The 23,455-nt window shown below is 44.9% G+C and overlaps 1 protein-coding gene across 1 annotated transcript in view; it reads left to right on the top strand.

Moving 5' to 3' along the window:
* Positions 1-23,455, top strand: part of LOC126419153 (endoglucanase E-4-like) — a 376,809-nt gene that overhangs the window by 294,496 nt on the left and 58,858 nt on the right. Inside the window, exon 3 of the mRNA XM_050086264.1 lies at positions 13,250-13,345. Within this exon, the coding sequence (XP_049942221.1) occupies positions 13,250-13,345 (96 nt within the window). The remainder of the gene's footprint in view (positions 1-13,249; positions 13,346-23,455) is intronic.

The following is a 23,455-nucleotide window of genomic DNA, read 5'->3' as shown; positions in this document are numbered from 1 at the left end:
TCCTTTTCCTTAAATGGATACAGATCCTGTACACCTCCCGAAAACTCGATCCACCTCACCCGCTTGTCTCCCCCATCCTCTCCCACCACCGCCCACTGCCGCACCTGTATTCCCACGTCCCACCCGGTCTCCATCTCTCCACCCTCCTTACCCTCTCCCAAGGTGGCTTCCGCCAGCTCCCTCTCCCTGATGATGCCCTCCTCCCCTCCATCTACCCCTCCTACCAACTTTGATCCTCCCTCCCTCTTCCTGTGTTTACTCCTTTGGGCACCCTCTCTCCCTTCTCTCCCTCTTCCCTTCCTCCTCCATTTCTCCCCACTCCTCCCCGGGCTTCCCCACCCTTGTCCCTCTACTTCTCCCCCCATCTCCTGAGCCATTGGCATCTTTGTTCTCCCCTCTCCCCCCCTTCACCCTTCCTCCCCTCTTGGCAGGTCCCCGGACTCGCACACGCTACGTGGACATTCGCGCGCCGGAGATCATCGCCATCTGTGTCTCGTGTGTGCCGTCGTGTTTAGTGTTCAGTGTTCACCGTCGCACTCCATCGTTCACCTGTGCCATCGCCATCTTCAGTGTTTGTGCGTCGTGTCAACAGTTTGTAGTGTGGATTATCGTCGAGTGTGAACAGCTCCGTGTTTGTCTTTATGTGTCTACTGTTTTATTACCCACTGTTACGTCCCTTATGTGTATTCTTTCTGTTGTTTATTTATCTACTCTATGGCTGAAGAGCGGCGTAACATGCTGCTGACAGCCTGCCTGTTTGTATGGGTTTGAAAATAACAATAAAGAAAAAAAAGAGGTCTCTTCAGTTCTGGCGTGATTGTGCACTCAATCTCACCTGAAGATGGCGGCCAGATAGTCCGCCGAAATATCGTGTTGTCGTCAAGACGATGGAACCCGGCTGCAAACCCGTGAAAATCATAAGTATTTGATACGCCGGGAAAATCTACGTTATCACAAATTTTATAACTACTTTGCGGATAATAATTGACTTAGCCTCGTATTAATGCTTACTACATTCTGAAAACACACATGGTTCAGGTAATTTCTGCTTTTCTTTTTCTGTCATTGTTTTCTGTCATCAACTATGTATGCAAGTAAGCTGCGCCTTCCTCGTGACGTATGAAGACAGCGAGTGATGCTGCAATCTCTGATGTACCAAACATGGAAGCTCCTCCTTTTCAAGGACGTTTTAAGTCTCAAGTGGCACAGCCAGCACCTGGGCCCCAGTGCTAGGAGGGTCGCTAGGGACACTATTTGCAAGATTTGTGTACAGTGTACATCGCAATTCATAGCGAAAACTGACAGATGACAAATATGAAAGTGCTCGGGGCACTGGGGAAAAGGCGTTTAAGGTGGCGCTGGGGAAGGAGTGGGAGAGGGAGGGCGCGGCAGGGCTGTGGCTTATAAGGGTGTGAACAGTGATCACTGTGAAGAACACGCAGATGCAGCGTACTCGTGTGAGACAGCGTTATCTGCTCCTGACTGGGATTGAAAGGAGTCTCATTATGGCTCTCCATTAGCTCGACTGGACAGGTTTCTGAGGCACTCGCATCTGACAGCGGTCCTGAGGTCATCAGGCCCCTAGACATAGAACTACTTAAACCTCACTGACCTAAGGACATCACACACATCCATGCCCGAGGCCGGATTCGAACCTCTGACCGTAGCAGCAGTGCGGTTCCGGACTGAAGCGCCTAGAACCTCTCGGCCACAGCGGCCGGCGTTCCACTGGGCAGCATATTGGGTTAGCAAGTAGGAGGTCGAGAGTTCTATTCTGGGTCCAGGCGTAATTGTTTTTATTGTAAGAAAATGAAACGCTTACAGCCGTCCTTACGATGTCATTTATTGTGTAGCTACCAGTTTCGGCGCTTTGATGCACCATCATTAGGCCTTAGTTGACGCTGAAGGGATTATCATGATCCATATACACGATGCATCAGTGGCCAACATAACCGGTAACGCAAACTACCTGTAACAGTGATGTCATCTCTCCAACCATCAACTGTAAGTTGACAGTTGATGGGTCGGAGAGAACACACGAGTAGTTCAAACTACGGGCGTCTTCTATCATATCTGGTGGCAACTGCTCACAATTTTTCTTGTATTTGGACCATTTATGTGTAAACGCGAGTCATCATGATACATGAAGCAAATGTGAAACACGTTTAGAAAGTATTTCAACTCTAAAGATTAGATTTTTGCGTGGTTGCTGGTTCTGCCTGTCCTGACTGTTACTCAGTTCTTATATTCCACAGAGCCAGCCGCTAGAGTGACGACTAACTAAGAGCTTTCGCTAATGGAGAATGACTCAGTGTCTGTTAGGTGCCGTGTTAAAAATGAGAAATCTCGCTGGCAACCTTGAATAACAGACAGGAGTGGCATGGATTTTTTGTTAACACCCGGGTCGTGGCTTGCCTTTCTCACGTACCACGGGCGTAGCCGTTATAACTGAGTTGTCTGAAATTGACCCACGATTAAAATTCAGCATCGTGGCTAAAACATACATCCGTTCTTCAGCATAAAGGGTCTTCGTTAGACAGCTAAATCAAATCGTATCTGAATAAAGATTTTTATTTTTATTGTAATAAAGCACGTATTTCAATGCCTTTAGGATTGCCCTCTGGACATCTACAGCAGACCGCGAGTACTGTACATAGTACGTAATAACTGTGTAGTTGTTATATTTCCAATTACAATATAAAATTTCTTACGTAGAGAAACAAAACAAAAGGGAGAAAATGAAGAAAAATTTAAAGAAAGTTAAACTGCAAAGTCACATATCATTACACAGGTACATGTGAATACAGCGCGTTCCCCTCCAACATCAGATACTGCTTTACCTAACTATGTAGTTAATCAAGCAGGTCCATCAATTTCTCATCCGACTCCAAAGGTTTCCAGCAAATTCTTTCCTCCTGCCAAAGCTATCTCCAGCAGTATGTTCAAGTCTGTGACTTTCCAGAGCAATCTTTTTCAAAAACAGTTCCAACTGCATAACCTGTAGAAAACTCTTACGTGAAATCCTTCAGCTTGTCATTTCTGTACGCTTCATGTGAATATCTGGGTTATTATTATTTTTATTATTACGCACTGCTCTCATAGTATGCATATAATTATGGTTTTCTGTTATATTATTATTATTATTGTTGTTGTTGTTGTTATTCTCGGTTATTCAATTGTAGCAGAACATGTGAACTTGAGTCAGTCACAGCTTCATTTCGTTTTCTTCCCCAAACTTCTTCATTAATTCACTGCGATTTTTCTTCCTTTGGTCTGTCCACTTTTCTCCTGTTGTTTCTTTCGTTGAGACTTGTTCAAGTTTCTTGTTTTTGATGTTACATCTGAACTGTTTTCTGTCCGCGATTCCTTCTCCTGAAATTTTCGATGGTTGCAAGTATTCTTGTGTTTCTTTCATCCAACATGTCTTTAATTTGTTTCCATTAATGATGTTAAAAATGTTCTTAGTTTGTTTTCGTCCATCCTACATAGGTGTCCATAGAACTGTAGGGTCTTATCCTGAATTTATCTATGATGTCCGTGTCTCCGTTAAGTCCCTTTGTAGATCGTCTGATCCAAGTTCCGTCTCGGACAACAAAAAATGGTTCAAATGGCTCTGAGCACTATGGGACTCAACTGCTGTGGTCATCAGTCCCCTAGAACTTAGAACTACTTAAACCTAACTAACCTAAGGACATCACACACATCCATGCCCGAGGCAGGATTCGAACCTGCGACCGTAGCAGTCGCACGGTTCCGGACTGCGCGCCTAGAACCGCGAGACCACCGCGGCCGGCTCTCGGACAACAGCACCATAGTTTTTTCTAAGAACTTTTCGTTCTTGTTTCTCTATATCATGAATTTTTGTCGTCACTCTAATTACTGAGGTTTCTGCACCGTAAAAGGGGAGGTGTTAAAGTGATTCCATGTCAGTCTGTAAGCCTTTTGCAGTTTGAATATTCATTCTGTGTTGGAGATTGTCTTCAGTGCCTTGGGTTCGATAGTTTCTCCTAAGTACTTGAAGTGAATGAGCTGTGAGATATTTCCGTACTGTTTTTTCAGTGGGAGTTTTCCTGTTGATTTGGTGTCCATTTACCGAGTCTTTTCATAGAAATTTTGGACTCCCGCTTTACAGGAGATTTCATGCAGCTTATGTAGCGCTAAACTGCTGGGAAAAAAGTAGTGCACCTGAATAGACGACGTCGATTTTGATCCGATGACGGCATATACTACCTGAGGGATAGTACACTACTGGCCATTAAAATTGCTGCACCAAGAAGATGACCTGCAACAGACTCGAAATTTAACCGACAGGAAGAAGATGCTGTGATATGCAAATGATTAGCTTTTCAGAGCATTCACACAAGGTTGGAGCGGGTGGCGACACCTACAACGTACTGACATGAGGAAAGTTTCCAACCGGTTTCTCATACACAAACAGCAGTTGACCGGCGTTGCCTGGTGAAACGTGGTTGCGATGCCTCGTGTAAGGAGGAGAAGTGCGTACCATCACGTTTCTGGCTTTGATATAGGTCGGATTGTAGCCTATCGCGATTGCGGTTTATCGTATCGCGACACTGCTGCTCGCGTTGGTCGAGATCCAATGACTGTTAGCAGAATATGGAATCGGTGGGTTCAGGAAGGTAATACGGAACGCCGTGCTGGATCCCAACGGCCCCGTATCACTAGCAGTCGAGATGACAGGTATTTTATACGAATGGCTGTAACGGATCGTGCAGCCACGTCTCTATCCCTGAGTCAACAGATGGGGACGTTTGCAAGACAACAACCATCTGCACGAACAGTTAGACGACGTTTTCTGCAGCATGGATTATCGGCTCGGAGACCGCGGCTGCGGTTACCCTTGACGCTGCATCACAGACAGGAGTGTCTGCGATGGTGTACTCAACGACGAACCTGGGTGCACGAATGGGAAAACGTCAGCGGTTCTAGGCGCTACAGTCTGGAACCGCACAACCGCTACGGTAGCAGGTTCGAATCCTGCCCCGGGCATGGATGTGTGTGATGTCCTTAGGTTAGTTAGGTTTAAGTAGTTCTAAGTTCTAGGGAGCTGATGACCTCAGATGTTAAGTCCCATAATGCTCAGAGCCACTTGAATTTGAACCAACCCGATAAAAACAGGTTTTGTTATGTTTCCCAAACAACATAAAAAAATCCGGACGTATCATAAGGCATGGACTTCGGTTAAGAACAAGGACTCTGATTTGTGGAACTTGGAATGCACAGGGGTTAGCAGGTAAATTGAGAATATATTTAAAGAAATGGAAGTACTGAAAATGGATATGCTGGTAGTGACAGAAGTGAAAATGAAAGGATCTGGACAACAACTAATTAGAGACTATATTGGGTATCGGAGTGGAGTGAAAATAACTGAAAGAGCAAAATCAGGAGTAGCAGTTCTTATCAAAAGAAAACGGAAACAAGAAATAATTAATTGGGAAGAAGTGAATGAATGGATAATAAGTGCAACAATAAGAATTAATGGAACAGAACTGGAATTAATTGGGGAGTATGGCCTTATGCTCCTGACGAGAAAAGAGGGTTTTCTTACAAGAAGCGATGACGAATGTCCAGATGGACGTGAATTGTTAATAATGGGGGACTTAAATAGGCGAATTGGAAAAAGACGAAATGATGAGACGTTGTAGGACCGTGGGGAGAGAATGTAGAAAGCGATAATGGAAGGAGGCTGATTAATTTCTGTAAGGTTCAGAAGTGTAGTGTTATGAATGGGCAGTTCCAGCATAAAGAAATACCTAAGTACACCTGGACCAGTCCATCAAGGGACCTAAAATCAGTTATAGACTATGTAATAGTGCATAGGCGACGGGTAATTAAGGTGCAAGATGTAATGATAGAATGGAGAGTGGCTCAAATCATTTTATAATCATTTTAGAAATTATTTTTTTGATTAAGACCGAGAAGTAACAGAAGGAGAAAGAGGAGAATTCTTGACACATAACTACGGAGGATCCGAAGTATAGGATACATTTGTTACAAGAAGAAAGCGTGAAAAGTTTGTATCGGCAAATTTTAAATCTAAGACTTTGTGCAGTGAAGGAGCACTGGAGTGGTAATGAGCTATACAGTTTCCTGAAATAGTCAATTAAGTAAGCGGCGGAGGGGGCTTTAGGACGGGAAAGGGAGAGAAGAGTAAGAACTGAATGGATGACCACGGAGTTGTTGGAGGTGGTTAAGGTTCAAATGGTTCAAATGGCTCTGAGCACTATGGGACTTAACTTCTATGGTCATCAGTCCCCTAGAACTTAGAACTACTTAAACCTAACTAACCTAAGGACAGCACAAAACACCCAGTCATCACGAGGCAGAGAAAATCCCTGACCCCGCCGGGAATCGAACCTGGGAACCCGGGCGTGGGGAGCGAGAACGCTACCGCACGACCACGACCTGCGGACGGTGGTTAAGGAAAGAAGAAACTAGATCATATGTGATTAAGTTCTGGGAGTGACGGGAACTGGAATAGGTACAAGGTATATAAAAAGATAGCTAAGAAATAAACAACAAAGTGTAAGGAAGGGAAATGGCAAAGAGTAGGCGAGAAAATGGAGCATTCGCTTTGATACAGGAGATCGGCAGAGGCATGGAGAATGACAAGGAAGATGAAAATGGCCAGCAGTCTCGCACCCACTATACAGCCTATATTTGTTTGACAGTGAAAAAAGCACTCTGAAGAACTTCCGGTAGAAAAAAGAATAGACCACGTGATAGAAGTCTATAGGAAAAACAAAACATCAGGTAAGATAGAACCTATACTAGAGGAATGCGAAAAAGGCAAGCAATGAGAAGGCAAGGGACAGGGAAGAGTTGTGACGGAATTATGGAAATAAGCGTCCCCTCAGACGGTGAGAGTTATACTAAATTGTTCATTGAGATTACGGAGGGAGAGGAAATACCAAGAGAGTGGTGTGTATCACACATGGGCGCTATCTACAAAAAAGAAAACAAGAAGGACCCAAATAATTGTAGGGGAATTAGTGCAATGGCTTTTGGCGCTGTTTTGAAAACCGGTTGGAGAATGAGATTGAGGGATAGTTGCGAGAAGAACACACAGATTTTACAATTGGACGATATTGTGTGGATTAGACAAATAAGTGAGAAGGCGTATTCACAGGGACAGGAAATACCTTACTATTTGTGAATTTAGAAATGAAATGAGCGTATGGCAACGTTGGCCGGGAGTCCCCATCGAGGGAAGTTCAGTCGCCAAGTGCAAGTCTTATTTCATTCGACGCCACATTGGGCGACTTGCGCGCCGATGATGAGGATGAAATGATGACGACAACACAACACCCAGTTCTCGAGCGGAGAAAATCTCCAACCCGACCGAGAATCGAGCCCGTGTCCGCTTGCATGGGAGGTGATCACGTTACACCGAACTAAACAGGTGGACAGTGAATTCAGAAAAAGCGTATGATTGTGTACCCATCAATGGGCTATGGGAAGCGATGGAATATATAGGTGTAGAGGCACAACAGATATCCCTAATTCAAAGAATACGCCACCAATCGCATGCAGCAGTTAAAAGTAGGGAGAAAGTTGAATGAGACATACCAAACATCAAAAGGACTTGGACAAGACTGCAGTATGTCTCCGACCCTGTTTAAAATATATGTGCAGTATACTGTATATTGGAACGGTGGAATCCATTCCGAAATGGTACTATCTATGCGTAATTATGTGCCAATGATAAGGTACTGATAGCACAAACTAGAGAAGACGCCAAATTCACAACAAAAAAGATAATGGAAGCATTTGAACGAGGCAAGCTTAGAATAAATTGAGCAAAACAGAATATCTAGTAGTAGGGGGAGACGGCAGAAAACAGTACCGCCGCAAGGGACTATTAAAGCTGTAAAGGAGTTTAAATACTTGGGGAAGCTGTGAAGCAGATGTGGAGCGCAGGATCCAAAAGGCAAGAGGGGCAATTAAAATGCTACCTGGAGTTCTGTGAAGCAGGGCAGTATCAAAAGAAACAAAGAAGAAGATTTTGCTAACAGTGGTGGAAAGTACACTAACATAGGATGCAGAAAGATGAGCCCTGGGGGAGCGGCAGAGAAGCAGAGTACAGGCACTAGAAGTGGATGGAATAAGGACGCCAGCCAAGATATCCAGGACAGAGCGGAGAAGAAATAAGGAAATTAGATAATGAAAATGGAACAAACAGTCGTGCAAAGAACTGAGAATAGAGCTCTTCAGTGGCATGGCCATGTACGGCGAATGGAGCAAAAACGAAGGCCAAAAGCAATCCTGGAGTGGTCGCCTCCAGGGAGGAGGAAGCGTGGACGGCCGAGAGTAAAACGGAGAACGGGAGTAATAGGGATGTTGAGGAAGATAGATCTGAAAGAGGAAGACTGCCATACTTGTGAAAGCTGGCGAATGGGAATACAGGACAACCGCTGAAGCGTGGGGAAGCCCTTAAATGTAAGTAAGAAAGACCACGGGCACGCACACCTCTTGCTCTCAAGCTACAGCATCGACGTGCACGGCTTGACTGGTGCCTTCAGAGGATCACCTGAAAGATGGAATGGCGCGCCACTGTTTTCAACAATGAAAGCAGATTCTGCCTGCACGCAAGTTACGGTTGTTTGCGTGTACGAAGTAGACCTGATGAGCGCTATCTCGTGGAGTGCATTCATCCAAGACTCACTGGCCCCACCCAGGCCTTATGGTCCGGGAAGCGAAAGCCACAATTCTCGTTCACCTTTGGTGTTCCTGGGGGGGCGGGGGGGGGGGGGAGGGGACACTAACCAGCGCTCGGTACGTGGTACGTGCAGAACATTGTTACACCCGTTCTTTTTCCGGTCTTGCAACAGGAAGGTGATGTGTTGTTCCAACAGGATAATGCTCGCCCACACACTTCCCGTGAAACTCAACGTGCTCTGCAAGTCGTCCGGCAACTTCCCTGGCCACACGATCTGCTTACTCGACTCCAGTCGAGTACGTGTGGGATATGATGGGATAAGAAGTGACTTGTCCGACTCGTCTACCAACAGATCTCACAGAAATATGTGAACAGGTCGAGCAGACGAGGCATGACGTATCCCAGGGCATTATCTGCCATCTGTACGATCGACTGGATGCCGTAGTCAGCGACTGCATTGCCACCCTTGGAGGCCACACTACGTGCTACTAATATGGGTGTTTTAGTACGGGTCGATACCTGGTACTGTACCTCAGAACCGCATGTTCTATTGATCTGTAAATGTTATCATTTCATTTACTCCATATGCATTGTCGCAACAATCTCGTGTGAATTGCAAACCTCTGAAAGGGTGTACAACTTTTTTTTTTTTTTTTTTTTTGCCGGCAATGAAGTTTGGCTTCGTCGTTGTTGTTTTTCAAATATTTTAATATTTTGAAGGATCAGCCTCAGTTGCGCAAATTTTCTGGTCTTTACCAAGTTTCGGCTAAATTAATCTAGCCATCTTCAGAAGCATAAAATTACTATAACATGCCAGAGTAAGGCACAGTCAACATTAAAATTAAAACCTAAAATGCCGTGGTACCATGTCGAATTAAAACTACTTAACTGAAGCCCAGCCCCACTGCCAACCGACCGCGTGGTGAAGAGATGCCGGGACTGGACTTCAGTTAAGTAGTTTTAATTCGACATGGTACCACGGCACTATAGGTTTTAATTTTAATGTTGACTGTGCCTTACTCTGGCATGTTATAGTAATTTTATGCTTCTGAAGATGGCTAGATTAATTTAGCCGAATCCTGGGAAAAACCAGAAAATTTGCGCAACTGAGGCTGATCCTTCAAAATATTAGTCTTTCACAGTTGCTGACGGGGCTGCAATATGCTAAAAATTCTTAGATTTCTATTGCCGGTGTGACTGTTTTTCCTTTCTCTTTTCCAATTCGGATAACTTTGATTTGCTTTTCTCTCGTATCATTTTTGAGTACGATGCTGAACAAGAGTGGCGATAATTCTTCTCATTGTCGGACTCGTGTGTGAATTTCGAAGAAGTCTGAGATTTTCTCCAATGAATTCCACATTTGAGGTGGTTCCTGATAAAATATCCTGGATAATGGCTCTCTTCTTTCTGTCGATCCCAAATTCTCTTGGCTGTTAAGTAACATTTGTTTGTCAACAGAATCGTCAGCATCCGTGGAATGTAGATGTGCATCATTGTGGCATCGTCTGACGAATCACAGTTACTATTACTATTATTGTTTTTACTTTGTACTACTCATATGCTGTGCATATAATACTGATTACCGTATCTGGGGTGGCTCGTTGTCTCAACAGCACAGACAGCCGTCCAGCCACATCGGAGGAGGCACCTATGGAGAGGCCAGGCTAACATATTGTCCCTGAAGAGGAGCAGCAGCCTTTTCAGTAGCTACAAGGGTAACAAACTGACTGGTCTGGCCTTTAACGTTGACCAGCATGGTGCTGCAAACGGCTGGATGCAAGGGGAAGCTACAACAGCTCAACTGTATATTTAATTACGATGGCTACCTCTTGGGTAAAATATTCCGCACGTAAAGACGTCCCCCCTTCGGATCTCTCATTGTGATGTATTCAGGAGGCTTTTATAATCAGAAAGCAATTGTGATTATGCTGACTGGAGTGCACTGAAATTCTAAAGGTTGCAGGGATAAAACACAGGGAGCGAAATGTTATCTACAATTTTTACAGAAACCAGACTGTAGTTATAAGAATCGAAGGACAAGACGGAGGTGGTCGTTGAGGGGCGAGTGACACAGGGTTGTAACGTATCCCCCACTTTGTTCCGTCTGTACACTGGACAAGCAGTAAAGGTAACTAAGAAAAATTTGGAAAGCGGAATAAAGTTCAGGAATGACGAAAAAAGCTTCGCCTTCGCATTAAACCGCTTGAGTGCATGCCTGGATGATTCTTCTGAAACCAGGGGCGGTTCTAGAAGTTGGTCAAAGGGGAGGCTATTGGCGGAGGGGGGGGGGAGGGAGGGGGTTTGCGGGAATGGAATATCGCTTAACAAAAGGAGAGGATATTTGGGGTACTCCAACGATAAACTGGTAAAATTTGGTGTTACTTAAAGTAGTTTTTTGTAACTGTTTTGGAGTTTAGGGTAAAAACGTGTCTACAGAATGTGTGTACCCAGGAAAATAATACGATTTGACCCAGATGTCCGGAGATTTCGAAGTTTTTGTCTGGGCTCAGCAATTTAAGTGTTGGTAGGCATACCCCAAATATTTAGCTTTCTTGATTATTGTAGTGGTATTCGTACATTACTATACATCCAGTATATATTAATAAATAATAAGAGCCGATTTTAAGTTAAATGATATTTATTGGTTTAGTTTCTCATATTATACCGCTCTTATTCTTCTGTTAAAATGTGTTTGAAATACATTGCAGCCTATATTGCTACATAATTATTAAAAAATGATTGAATCTGTTGAAGTAATATATTCGCTGATTTCTGAAGCCATTTTATCCAGTGTAATATGATATTCCATTGGTTGGGGGGGGGGGGGGGTCTATAGCACCCTTAGCCCCCCCCCCCTCCCTTGCCGCCGATCCTGTCTGAGACGTCTGATTTTATACCTCATCTCTCCGGATCTATGCTTGTATGCCGTACACAGTGTATTTCAAAAATAGAGGCTATAATCTCGGGCATGTATACCCCATATGCAGACAATAATTTTTTTAAAAAAGTCTTCTTGGACTCGAAATATCAGTTGAATGGAATGGACACGCCATTTAATCTAGGGCACAGCACCAACGCCAACAAAAGTCAAATAAGGGTAATGGAATGCACCCGAATTCTATCAAGTGATGGAGATGAAATTAGTTTATAAGGACTACTTTTGTAGTGCATAAATTTTGCGATTTGGGCAGCAAAATACCCCATAATGGTCGATATAGAAAGGATGTAAAACCGAGATTAGCAATAACAAAAATGTGCGTCTGAAAACGGGAAATATTGTTACGTTTTACATAAATTTAAGTGCTTGGGAGTATTTTCTGAAGCTATTTTCCTGGCTTTTAGCCTTACACTGTGCTACTGAAAAATTATGAAGATTAGATGGGTAAATCGAGTAACTAACGTAATAAGTAATCTAACTGGGGAGAAAAGAGAATAATGTTACAATTTGATTACAAAAAGAGATCAGCTAATAAGACACATCCAGATGCATCAAAGAAGAGTCCATGAAGCTTGTGTACCTGTGGGAGATAAAAACATTTGGAGATGGGACAAAGGTTTAAGTCCAATAAACATGTCCAAGTGGATGTAGATTGCGGTAGTCATGCAGAAGTGATGAGGCAGGCATGCGATGGACTATTGTGGAGAGCTTTACCAGTCATACATCTATGGTAAACCTGGTACACAGTTCAAGTTTCCACCACCAGTCTGCACTGCAGTCTCCAAAAAAGCTAATGTGCTGCTCCTGTACTTTGCGTATTGTAATGTTAGCTCACCATCTGGATTCATTTGGATGTAGGAGACAGGCCTGAACGTCTTGTAAGGTGAAAGTAATGCTCAAATAAATAAGTCAAATAAATAGAAACCAAAGCCGAACAATCAGGTGATATGCTGAAGATCCAATTCAGAAATGTAACTTAGTCTTGATGCAAGCTACTCTTCACAGCCTCCATAGCCATACAGGTAGCGTCACTGATTTCAGTGTGGAAGGTTGACCCAGGTTCTATTCCAGATACCTTCTCGGATTTTTCGGAGTAGGGAGGACTGATTGGGGTCCACCGCCCTCGTGAGGGCAAATGAGGAGCTGTTTGATAAAAGAACCAGCGGCATCATCTGGATTCATCCAGTGGCTGCAACGGCTTGAGGGGTTGGCGGTATGCTGATCACATGTCCCGTGATCATATATCGCTCGCCTTGTAGACAGCAGTCGGCGAGTCAGAACAGGTCTACGGCCTTATCCGTATGTGACGTTTACAAGCTGTTCTCCGTCGCGTCATTTGGCCGCATAGTCTTGCAAACTGAAGCTGTGGATTCGGCTGTGAGACGCGCTCCGATAGTTGTGCTGGTACACAGTTTTCTGTGAACATTAAGTCCTGGGTTCGAGTCCCAATCTGGCATACAGGTTTATTCCGCTAGGTGAGTCGTAAATGCTGATTTCGCTGTAGCCACGAAACACGCATATTACGTAGGGACTTCAAAAAGTAAGTTACATATGGCGTCCTATGCTAATCCCAATTGAAATACCAACCTTTTCTGCTTTCGTCTGAAGGTGAATTTCTGTTTCTGCTGCAGCTGGCGACTTCGTCAAGTTCGGATTCACAATGGCCAGCACGACAACCCTGTTGGCATGGGGACTGCTCTCCTACAAGGAAGCGTACAAGTCGGCGGGTGAGTAGCAACAGAGCAACCTGCCTGATTACGTGGCTGAATATTCCTCTTGCACGAGCAGAAGCTGTGTCCACCGTTGCAGAGCTGTTGTGCTGCATATTCATTGCTTCCATACAATTTTAAAACAAAAACAAGGCTTTTTTTAAAATATTGCACATAATACACAGAGTCTTTGAGTAAAAATCAGGACATGATAATTTTCATTCGTATAAACATATCACTTATTTATTTGGACAAAACAGAAGATGAATGACGTTATTAGGTGATAAAATTCTTTCGGGTTTCCAGATGCGCTAAATGGTTTCAAACCCATGAGCTTTTAGCCGAGTCCGGTACACTAATATTTGCATACTTGGCGAGCAAATAAGATCTTATACATGCGGCATTACATGCACCGAAACGTGTAGCCGGTGCTAAACAGGCTCTCACCTTCCACTTCCCACACTCAGATCCAAATACCATATGCCGAAACTCTTCGTTTGGCTCTCATAGTTGGGAGCAAGTGCTTCGTCTGTATTCCGTCACAATACTAATGCTATTGAAATAAAGCAAAGAAAAGAATTTGAATTTTGTTTATGACCACTTACTGTCGAGTAGTAGAATATTGTCAAATGATCTTTCACTAAACCCAAAGAAATTCTGGCCTTAAGTAAAGGCTGTTAGTGATACCAAAGTTACTGTCCAGTCACTCACGAATGAGACAGGAAGTGAAATTGAGGGTAGCAAAGCAAAAGTTGAATTACTTAACTTCGTTTTCAAATGTTCCTTTACAAAACAAAATCTACAAGAACTGTTCCAATTTAATTCTCATATCATTGAAAAGATGAGTGAAATAAGTATTCAGTTGCTTTGAGAAACAGCTGAAATCGTTGAAACTTAAGAAAGCTCCAGGGCCCAATGGAATCCCTATGAGAGTCTATACTGAAATTGTGAATGAGTTAGCCCCTCTCCTAACTAAAATCCGTCGTAGATCCATCGAACAAAAAATCTTGCCCAGTACTTGTAAGAAAGCATAGACCACACCTGTCTACAAGAAGGGTGGTAGAAGTGATCCACAATGAAAACATATTCAAACATAATGAAGTATCTCGAAAAGAATCACCTCCTCCATTTAAACCAGCCTGGATTCCGAGAATATCGATCATGTGAAACCCAACTAACATTTTTTCTCACGTGACATAATGAAAGATTCGGATCAAGGCAGTCAGGTACGTGCAGCATTCCTTGATTTCCGTAAAGCATTTGACTGAGTACCACATCTACGGTTATTGGAGAAAGTACGATCGCGTGGGTTATCATGTGAAATTTGTGACTGGATTGAAAGTAATTTGGTAGGGAGGATGCAGCATGTTAGCTTGGATGGGGAGTCATGTCAGTTGTAGAAGTAACTTGGAGTGTGCCCCAGAGACGTATGTTGGGACCGTTGCTGTTCATGTTCTACATTAATGACCTCGCGGACAGTAGTAATATTAACCTCAGACGTTTTGCAGGTAGAATAGGTATCTATAATGAAGTACTGTCTCAAAGAACCTGTACAAATAATCAGTAGGCTCTTGTTAAGATTTCAAAGTAATGCAAAGACTGGCAACTTCCTTTAAAAGTTCAGAAATGTAGAACTGTGCACCTCACATGACGAAAAAACCTAGTATCCTATGAATATAATGAGTCACATTTGGAATATGCAAACTCATACAAATACCTGTGCGTAAGACTTTGAGAGATATGAAATGGAATGATCACACAGGCTCAGTCGTGGGTAGAGCACGTAGACTTCAGTTTATTGGTAGAATAATGAGGAAACGGAATCAATCTACAAAGGGGTTGCTCATAAATCCCTCATGCAACTCATTCTAGAGTACTGCTCTGAAAATGTGTGGGGCACAAACAAAATGGACTAAAAGGGGGGTAATGAAAGTATACAGAGAAAGGCAGCACAAATAGTCACAGGTTTGTTTGTCACTTGGTAGAGTGTCACAGAGACACTGAAGAAAGGGAACTGGCATACTTTTGAAGATAGAAACTATCTCGAGATAGATAACTTACAAAGTTTCAAGAACTGGCTTTCAATGATGACTCAAGGAATATGCTGCAACCCAATACGTATCGCTCATACAGGGATCACGGGGAGTAAATTAGATTAATTACAGCATGCACGGATGCATTTAAATTATCATTCTTCCAGCACTCCATACCTGAATGGAACGGGAAGAAATCCTGGTAACTGGTATAGTGGTCGGTATCCTCTACCATGCAGAATACATACATAGATGTAGATGTAGATGAGCGTTGCTATGATGGCTGTCAATCAAATCAGAATTCAGACACAAAAGAATGTTAATGAACGAAACTTTACTATACGTCACCCATCACTTACGTCATATCAGTTAAAATTAACCTTTCTAACTATTGAGTGAGGTATGGGAGTGAACGCTACGGCTCCCAGAGCCAGTAACGTAACGCAACACAGCGATCTAATTGTAAACTATATTGTGCAGGAGCTTCTTGACTACACACCATAGTTAAACGTTTATGAATACCTGCTATTTTTTACTCCTGCCTTCCAAAAAATCACGCTGTCCATCTTTTGTCCGTTATTATCGCCTTCCATCTTGTCCATGGTTTTTTTTTTCTACTTAAAAACAAACAAGCTCTACTCTCATTTCACAATACACAGTGTTCACAACTGCCATCTAGCGACTGCGTAGTATACTTCCGTCCCCAACAATATCGCTGCGAAAACAGTATCTCTGGACCTTGGGCAGTGTGTTCTGGGATGCCAAGTGTTTGAAGTTGTATCTGTCCGTATAATGTGTGTAAATAAATATTATGTATGTGAATCGGTAACGTCGACAGTCATTACACATCATGAACACCGTGTTCGTTACCGATATCCAACGTTGGTGACCCCGAGTTTTTTGGCAACCGGGTCGCAAAATTTTCGTGCGACACGTTGCTGCACCTACACCCGACGTGAGAATTCCAACACCTTGCCGAAGTGGACCGAATCCTGCCTCGGGCATGGATGTGTGTGACGGCCTTAGGTTAGTTAGGTTTAAGTAGTTCTAAGTTGTAGGGTACCCGTGGTCTAGGTGTAGTGTCTTTGATTCATAATCAAAACGTCTTCGGTCTCGGGTCCGATCCCCGCCACTGCCCAAATTTTGATAAATAATCAGCATTCGCGGCCGAAGACTTCCGGCATAAGAAGTCAGCCTCATTCTGCCAACGGCCTTGTCAAAGAGGGCGGAGGAGCGGATAGAGGTTCAGGGCACTCTCTTGTCCTAGGGGTGCGAAATTGCCCCTAAAGGCGGAAGAATCAGCAATGATCAACGACATGAGGATGCAGAAGGCAATGGAAACCACTGCATTAAAGACACGTAACGTGTATCCACAGGACATGTGGCCTGTAATTGAAGAAGTGTCATGATGATCTCTCCATTGGCAAAAGATTCCGGAATAGTCCCCCATTCGGATCTCCGGGAGGGGACTGCCAAGGGGGAGGTTACCATGAGAAAAAGATTGAATAATCAACGAAAGGATAACGTTCTACGAGTCGGGGCGTGGAATGTCAGAAGCTTGAACGTGGTAGGGAAACTAGAAAATCTGAAAAGGGAAATGCAAAGGCTGAATCTAGATATAGTAGGGGTCAGTGAAGTGAAGTGGAAGGAAGACAAGGATTTCTGGTCAGATGAGTATCGGGTAATATCAACAGCAGCAGAAAATGGTATAACAGGTGTAGGATTCGTTATGAATAGGAAGGTAGGGCAGAGGGTGTGTTACTGTGAACAGTTCAGTGACCGGGTTGTTCTAATCAGAACCGACAGCAGACCAACACCGACAACGATAGTTCAGGTATACATACCGACGTCGCAAGCTGAAGATGAACAGATAGAGAAAATGTATGAGGATATTGAAAGGGTAATGCAGTATGTAAAGGGGGACGAAAATCTAATAGTCATGGGCGACTGGAATGCAGCTGTAGGGGAAGGAGTAGAAGAAAAGGTTACAGGAGAATATGGGCTTGGGACAAGGAATGAATGAGAAGAAAGACTAATTGAGTTCTGAGTTTCAGCTAGTAATAGCGAATACCCTGTTCAAGAATCAGAAGAGGAGGAGGTATACTTGGAAAACGCCGGGAGATACGGGAAGATTTCAATTAGGTTACATCATGGTCAGACAGATTCCGAAATCAGATACTGGATTGTAAGGCGTACACAGGAGCAGATATAGACTCAGATCACAATATAGTAGCGATGAAGAGTAGGCTGAAGTTCAAGACATTAGTCAGGAAGAATCAATACGCAAAGAAGTGGGATACGGAAGTACTAAGGAATGACGAGATACGTTTGAAATTCTCTAACGCTATAGATACAGCAATAAGGAATAGCGCAGTAGGCAGTACAGTTGAAGAGGAATGGACATCTCTAAAAATGGCCATCACAGAAGTTGGGAAGGAAAACATAGGTACAAAGAAGGTAGCTGCGAAGAAACCATGGGTAACAGAAGAAATACTTCAGTTGATTGATGAAAGGAGGAAGTACAAACATGTTCCGGGAAAATCAGGAATACAGAAATACAAGTCGCTGAGAAATTAAATAAATAGGAAGTGCAGGGAAGCTAAGACGAAATGGCTGCAGGAAAAATGTGAAGACATCGAAAAAGATATGATTGTCGGAAGGGCAGACTCAGCATACAGGAAAGTCAAAACAACCTTTGGTGACATTAAAAGCAACGGTGGTAACATTAAGAGTGCAACGGGAATTCCACTGTTAAATGCAGAGGAGAGAGCAGATAGGTGGAAAGAATACATTGAAAGCCTCTATGAGGGTGAAGATTTGTCTGATGTGATAGAAGAAGAAACAGGAGTCGATTTAGAAGAGATAGGGGATCCAGTATTAGAATCGGAATTTAAAAGAGCTTTGGAGGACTTACGGTCAAATAAGGCAGAAGGGATAGATAACATTCCATCAGAATTTCTAAAATCATTGGGGGAAGTGGCAACAAAACGACTATTCACGTTGGTGTGTAGAATATATGAGTCTGGCGATATACCATCTGACTTTCGGAAAAGCATCATCCACACAATTCCGAAGACGGCAAGAGCTGACAAGTGCGAGAATTATCGCACAATCAGCTTAACAGCTCATGCATCGAAGCTGCTTACAAGAATAATATACAGAAGAATGGAAAACAAAATTGAGAATGCGCTAGGTGACGATCAGTTTGGCTTTAGGAAAAGTAAAGGGACGAGAGAGGCAATTCTGACGTTACGGCTAATAATGGAAGCTAGGCTAAAGAAAAATCAAGACACTTTCATAGGATTTGTCGACCTGGAAAAAGCGTTCGACAATATAAAATGGTGCAAGCTGTTCGAGATTCTGAAAAAAGTAGAGGTAAGCTATAGGGAGAGACGGGTCATATACAATATGTACAACAACCAAGAGGGAATAATAAGAGTGGACGATCAAGAGCGAAGTGCTCGTATTAAGAAGGGTGTAAGACAAGGCTGTAGCCTTTCGCCCCTACTCTTCAATCTGTACATCGAGGAAGCAATGATGGAAATAAAAGAAAGGTTCAGGAGTGGAATTAAAATACAAGGTGAAGGGATATCAATGATACGATTCGCTGATGACATTGCTATCCTGAGTGAAAGTGAGGAAGAATTAAATGATATGCTGAACGGAATTAACAGTCTAATGAGTACACAGTATGGTTTGAGAGTAAATCGAAGAAAGACGGAGGTAATGAGAAGTAGTAGAAATGAGAACAGCGAGAAACAGGATTGATGGTCACGAAGTCAATGAAGTTAAGGAATTCTGCTACCTAGACAGTAAAATAACCAATGACGGACGGAGCAAGGAGGACATCAAACGCAGACTCGCTATGGCAAAAAAAGGCATTTCTGGCCAAGAGAAGTCTACTAATATCAAATACCGGCCTTAATTTGAGGAAGAAATTTCTGAGGATGTACGTCTGGAGTACAGCATTGTATGGTAGTGAAACATGGACTGTGGGAAAACCGGAACAGAAGAGAATCGAAGCATTTGAGATGTGGTGCTATAGACGAATGTTGAAAATTAGATGGACTGATAAGGTAAGGAATGAGGAGGTTCTACGCAGAATCGGAGAGGAAAAGAACATGTGGAAAACATTGATAAGGAGAAGGGACAGGATGATAGGACATCTGCTAAGACATGAGGGAATGACTTCCATGGTACTAGAGGGAGCTGTAGAGGGCAAAAACTGTAGAGGAAGACAGAGATTTGAATACGTCAAGCAAATAATTGAGGACGTAGGTTGCAAGTGCTGCTCTGAGATGAAGAGGTTAGCACAGGAAAGGAATTCTTGGCGGGCCGCATCAAACCAGTCAGTAGACTGATGACCAAAAAAAAAAAAAGTTCTAGGGGGCTGATGACCTAAGATGTTAAGTCCCATAGGGCTCAGAGCCATTTTTTGCAATACTTCTTTATTTAATACTGACAAATGTCAACTGCGACAGTTTTGCGTCACGTTCGTCGGCCACCTAATCGACGCAACAGGCATACTGCCCACACAGGACAAAATTGAGAAGATTACTAACTGGTCCCCTCCCACAAATTACCAAGAACTACGTAAATTTCTCTGCGATGTCAATTTCTACCGACATGCTGCTGAAACTGTACTTCCCATCAAAGAAGCTCTATGGGGAGAAAATACTTCGGGGAAGAAGAAGCTAATATGGACAGTCGAGATGCAAACTGCATTCGACAACATTAAAGCTCAACTGCCCCACACCGTCACACTCGCTCTACCTTCACTGGATGCTCATCGGCCGTGCGGTTAAAGGCGCTGCAGTCTGGAACCGCGAGACCGCTACGGTCGCAGGTTCGAATCCTGCCTCGAGCATGGATGTTTGTGATGTCCTTAGGTTAGTTAGGTTTAACTAGTTCTAAGTTCTAGGGGACTAATGACCTCAGCAGTTGAGTCCCATAGTGCTCAGAGCCATTTGAACCATTTGGATGCTCATCTTATCATTCCATCAGACGCGAGCGACCTAGCGATAGGCGCTGTATTACAGCAGAAAGTGCCAGGAATGACATAACCTCTCCGTTTTTTCTCAAGGAAGCTGACAGACTCTCAAAGGAAGTGGTCGACTTTTGACAGCGATCTACTAGCCACATATGAAGCGGTGCGCTACTTCCGCGGCGATATTGAAGGCAGACCATGTACTATCTCTACAGACCATCGACCATTAGCTGACGCAGTAAAGAATTCGTTTGACAGCGCCACATCACGCAGGTTTAAGTACTTGGACCACATCTCACAGTTCAGAACAGACGTTCGCCACGTGCACGGAGTGGACAATATGGTTGCGGACTCTTGTCCTGCCGGCCAGTGTGGCCAAGCGGTTCTAGGCGCTTCAGTCCGGAACCGCGCGACCGCTACGGCCGCAGGTTCGAATCCTGTCTCGGGCATGGATGTGTGTGATGTCTTTAGTTTAGTAAGGTTTAAGTAGTTCTAAGTTCTAGGGGACTGATGACCTCAGAAGTTAAGTCCCATAGTGCTCAGAGCCATTTGAACCATTTGACTCCTGTCCCGGTTAGCGGCCGTGACCACTCAAATGGATTTCGATAACCTCGCACAGGCAACAGATACGAACCTGGAACGATTCTTGCCAGGCGGCGACACGGGATTATAACTGCGATAATGCACAGTGCCCAGAAGCAACAAATTAGTTTGGTGCGACGTGTCAACGGGGAGGAAACGACTTTTCGTCACTGACAACTATAACCGAACGATATTCGACTTGTTCCATAACTTAGGCCACCTCGGAGTGCGCCCCACGACGAAACTAGTTTCTGATCGTTATGTGTGGCCGAATATGAAGAGGGGTGGTGCCAGTTGGACACGAGCGTGCATTTCTTGCCAGAAGGCGAAGACAGGACGACACAACCAACCGCCGTTAGGGAGCTTCCCTGTCCCGAAGGGCCGCTTTGCCACGCACATATACACTCCTGGAAATTGAAATAAGAACACCGTGAATTCATTGTCCCAGGAAGGGGAAACTTTATTGACACATTCCTGGGGTCAGATACATCACATGATCACACTGACAGAACCACAGGCACATAGACACAGGCTACAGAGCATGCACAATGTCGGCACTAGTACAGTGTATATCCACCTTTCGCAGCAATGCAGGCTGCTATTTTCCCATGGAGACGATCGTAGAGATGCTGGATGTAGTCCTGTGGAACGGCTTGCCATGCCATTTCCACCTGGCGCCTCAGTTGGACCAGCGTTCGTGCTGGACGTGCAGACCGCGTGAGACGACGCTTCATCCAGTCCCAAACATGCTCAATGGGGGACAGATCCGGAGATCTTGCTGGCCAGGGTAGTTGACTTACATCTTCTAGAGCACGTTGGTTGGCACGGGATACATGCGGACGTGCATTGTCCTGTTGGAACAGCAAGTTCCCTTGCCGGTCTAGGAATGGTAGAACGATGGGTTCGATGACGGTTTGGATGTACCGTGCACTATTCAGTGTCCCCTCGACGATCACCAGTGGTGTACGGCCAGTGTAGGAGATCGCTCCCCACACCATGATGCCGGGTGTTGGCCCTGTGTGCCTCGGTCGTATGCAGTCCTGATTGTGGCGCTCACCTGCACGGCGCCAAACAAGCATACGACCATCATTGGCACCAAGGCAGAAGCGACTCTCATCGCTGAAGACGACACGTCTCCATTCGTCCCTCCATTCACGCCTGTCGCGACACCACTGGAGGCGGGCTGCACGATGTTGGGGCGTGAGCGGAAGACGGCCTAACGGTGTGCGGGACCGTAGCCCAGCTTCATGGAGACGGTTGCCAATGGTCCTCGCCGAAACCCCAGGAGCAACAGTGTCCCTAATTTGCTGGGAAGTGGCGGTGCGGTCCCCTACGGCACTGCGTAGGATCCTACGGTCTTGGCGTGCATCCGTGCGTCGCTGCGGTCCGGTCCCAGGTCGACGGGCACGTGCACCTTCCGCCGACCACTGGCGACAACATCGATGTACTGTGGAGACCTCACGCCCCACGTGTTGAGCAATTCGGCGGTACGTCCACCCGGCCTCCCGCATGCCCACTATACGCCCTCGCTCAAAGTCCGTCAACTGCACATACGGTTCACGTCCACGCTGTCGCGGCATGCTACCAGTGTTAAAGACTGCGATGGAGCTCCATATGCCACGGCAAACTGGCTGACACTGACGGCGGCGGTGCACAAATGCTGCGCAGCTAGCGCCATTCGACGGCCAACACCGCGGTTCCTGGTGTGTCCGCTGTGCCGTGCGTGTGATCATTGCTTGTACAGCCCTCTCGCAGTGTCCGGAGCAAGTATGGTGGGTCTGACACACCGGTGTCAATGTGTTCTTTTTTCCATTTCCAGGAGTGTAGATTCAGTGGGGCCACTACCTGAATCTAACGGATTTCGTTGTATCCTATCGGTCATCGACCGAACGACTCGGTGGGTGGAGGCCGCTCAGCTCAGAGACATATCAGCGGAGACAGTGGCGAGACCGTTCATCAACTTGCGGATGGCGAAATTTGGCTGCCCTGAGTCGCTAACATCCGGAATCGACCGTGTTTACGGAACTGTGCCGCCTCTGCGGCTGCCACCGATTCCATGCCACAGCCAAGCATCCACAGTCAAACGGCCTAGCGGAACAGTGGCACCTCACGCTGAAAACGGCACTGGTGTACCATGATAACGAATGGTCAGAGGCCCTACCTTAGGTACTGCTGGGTATCAGAACGGTCCACAAAGAGGAGCTCGACGCCTCGCTAGCGGAGATCCTCTATGGCGAAGCGATTAGCCTGCCGGCGGAATTTGTCATACAGACAACGGACGAAGACAACAAGGACCTCCCACACTTCGTACGACGGGTCAGAGAACTGATACACAGCATCAGAGTCCCACCACCGTCGCACCACGCAACACCCGCTGTATTTGTGCACGAAAACCTACACACTTGCACTCACGTAATGCTACGCACAGACACCATCAGGGTAGCGCTCCATCCGGCGTACAGTGGACCTTATAAAGTACTAAGACGGAGGACCCAACAGATTCAAAATCATGCTAGCCAGCAAACT

The sequence above is a fragment of the Schistocerca serialis genome, chromosome 9, assembly GCF_023864345.2.
Source record: "Schistocerca serialis cubense isolate TAMUIC-IGC-003099 chromosome 9, iqSchSeri2.2, whole genome shotgun sequence".
Classification (NCBI taxonomy): domain Eukaryota; kingdom Metazoa; phylum Arthropoda; class Insecta; order Orthoptera; family Acrididae; genus Schistocerca; species Schistocerca serialis.
Note: the sequence above shows the minus strand (reverse complement) of the source record. Positions and strands in the feature narration are given on the sequence as shown.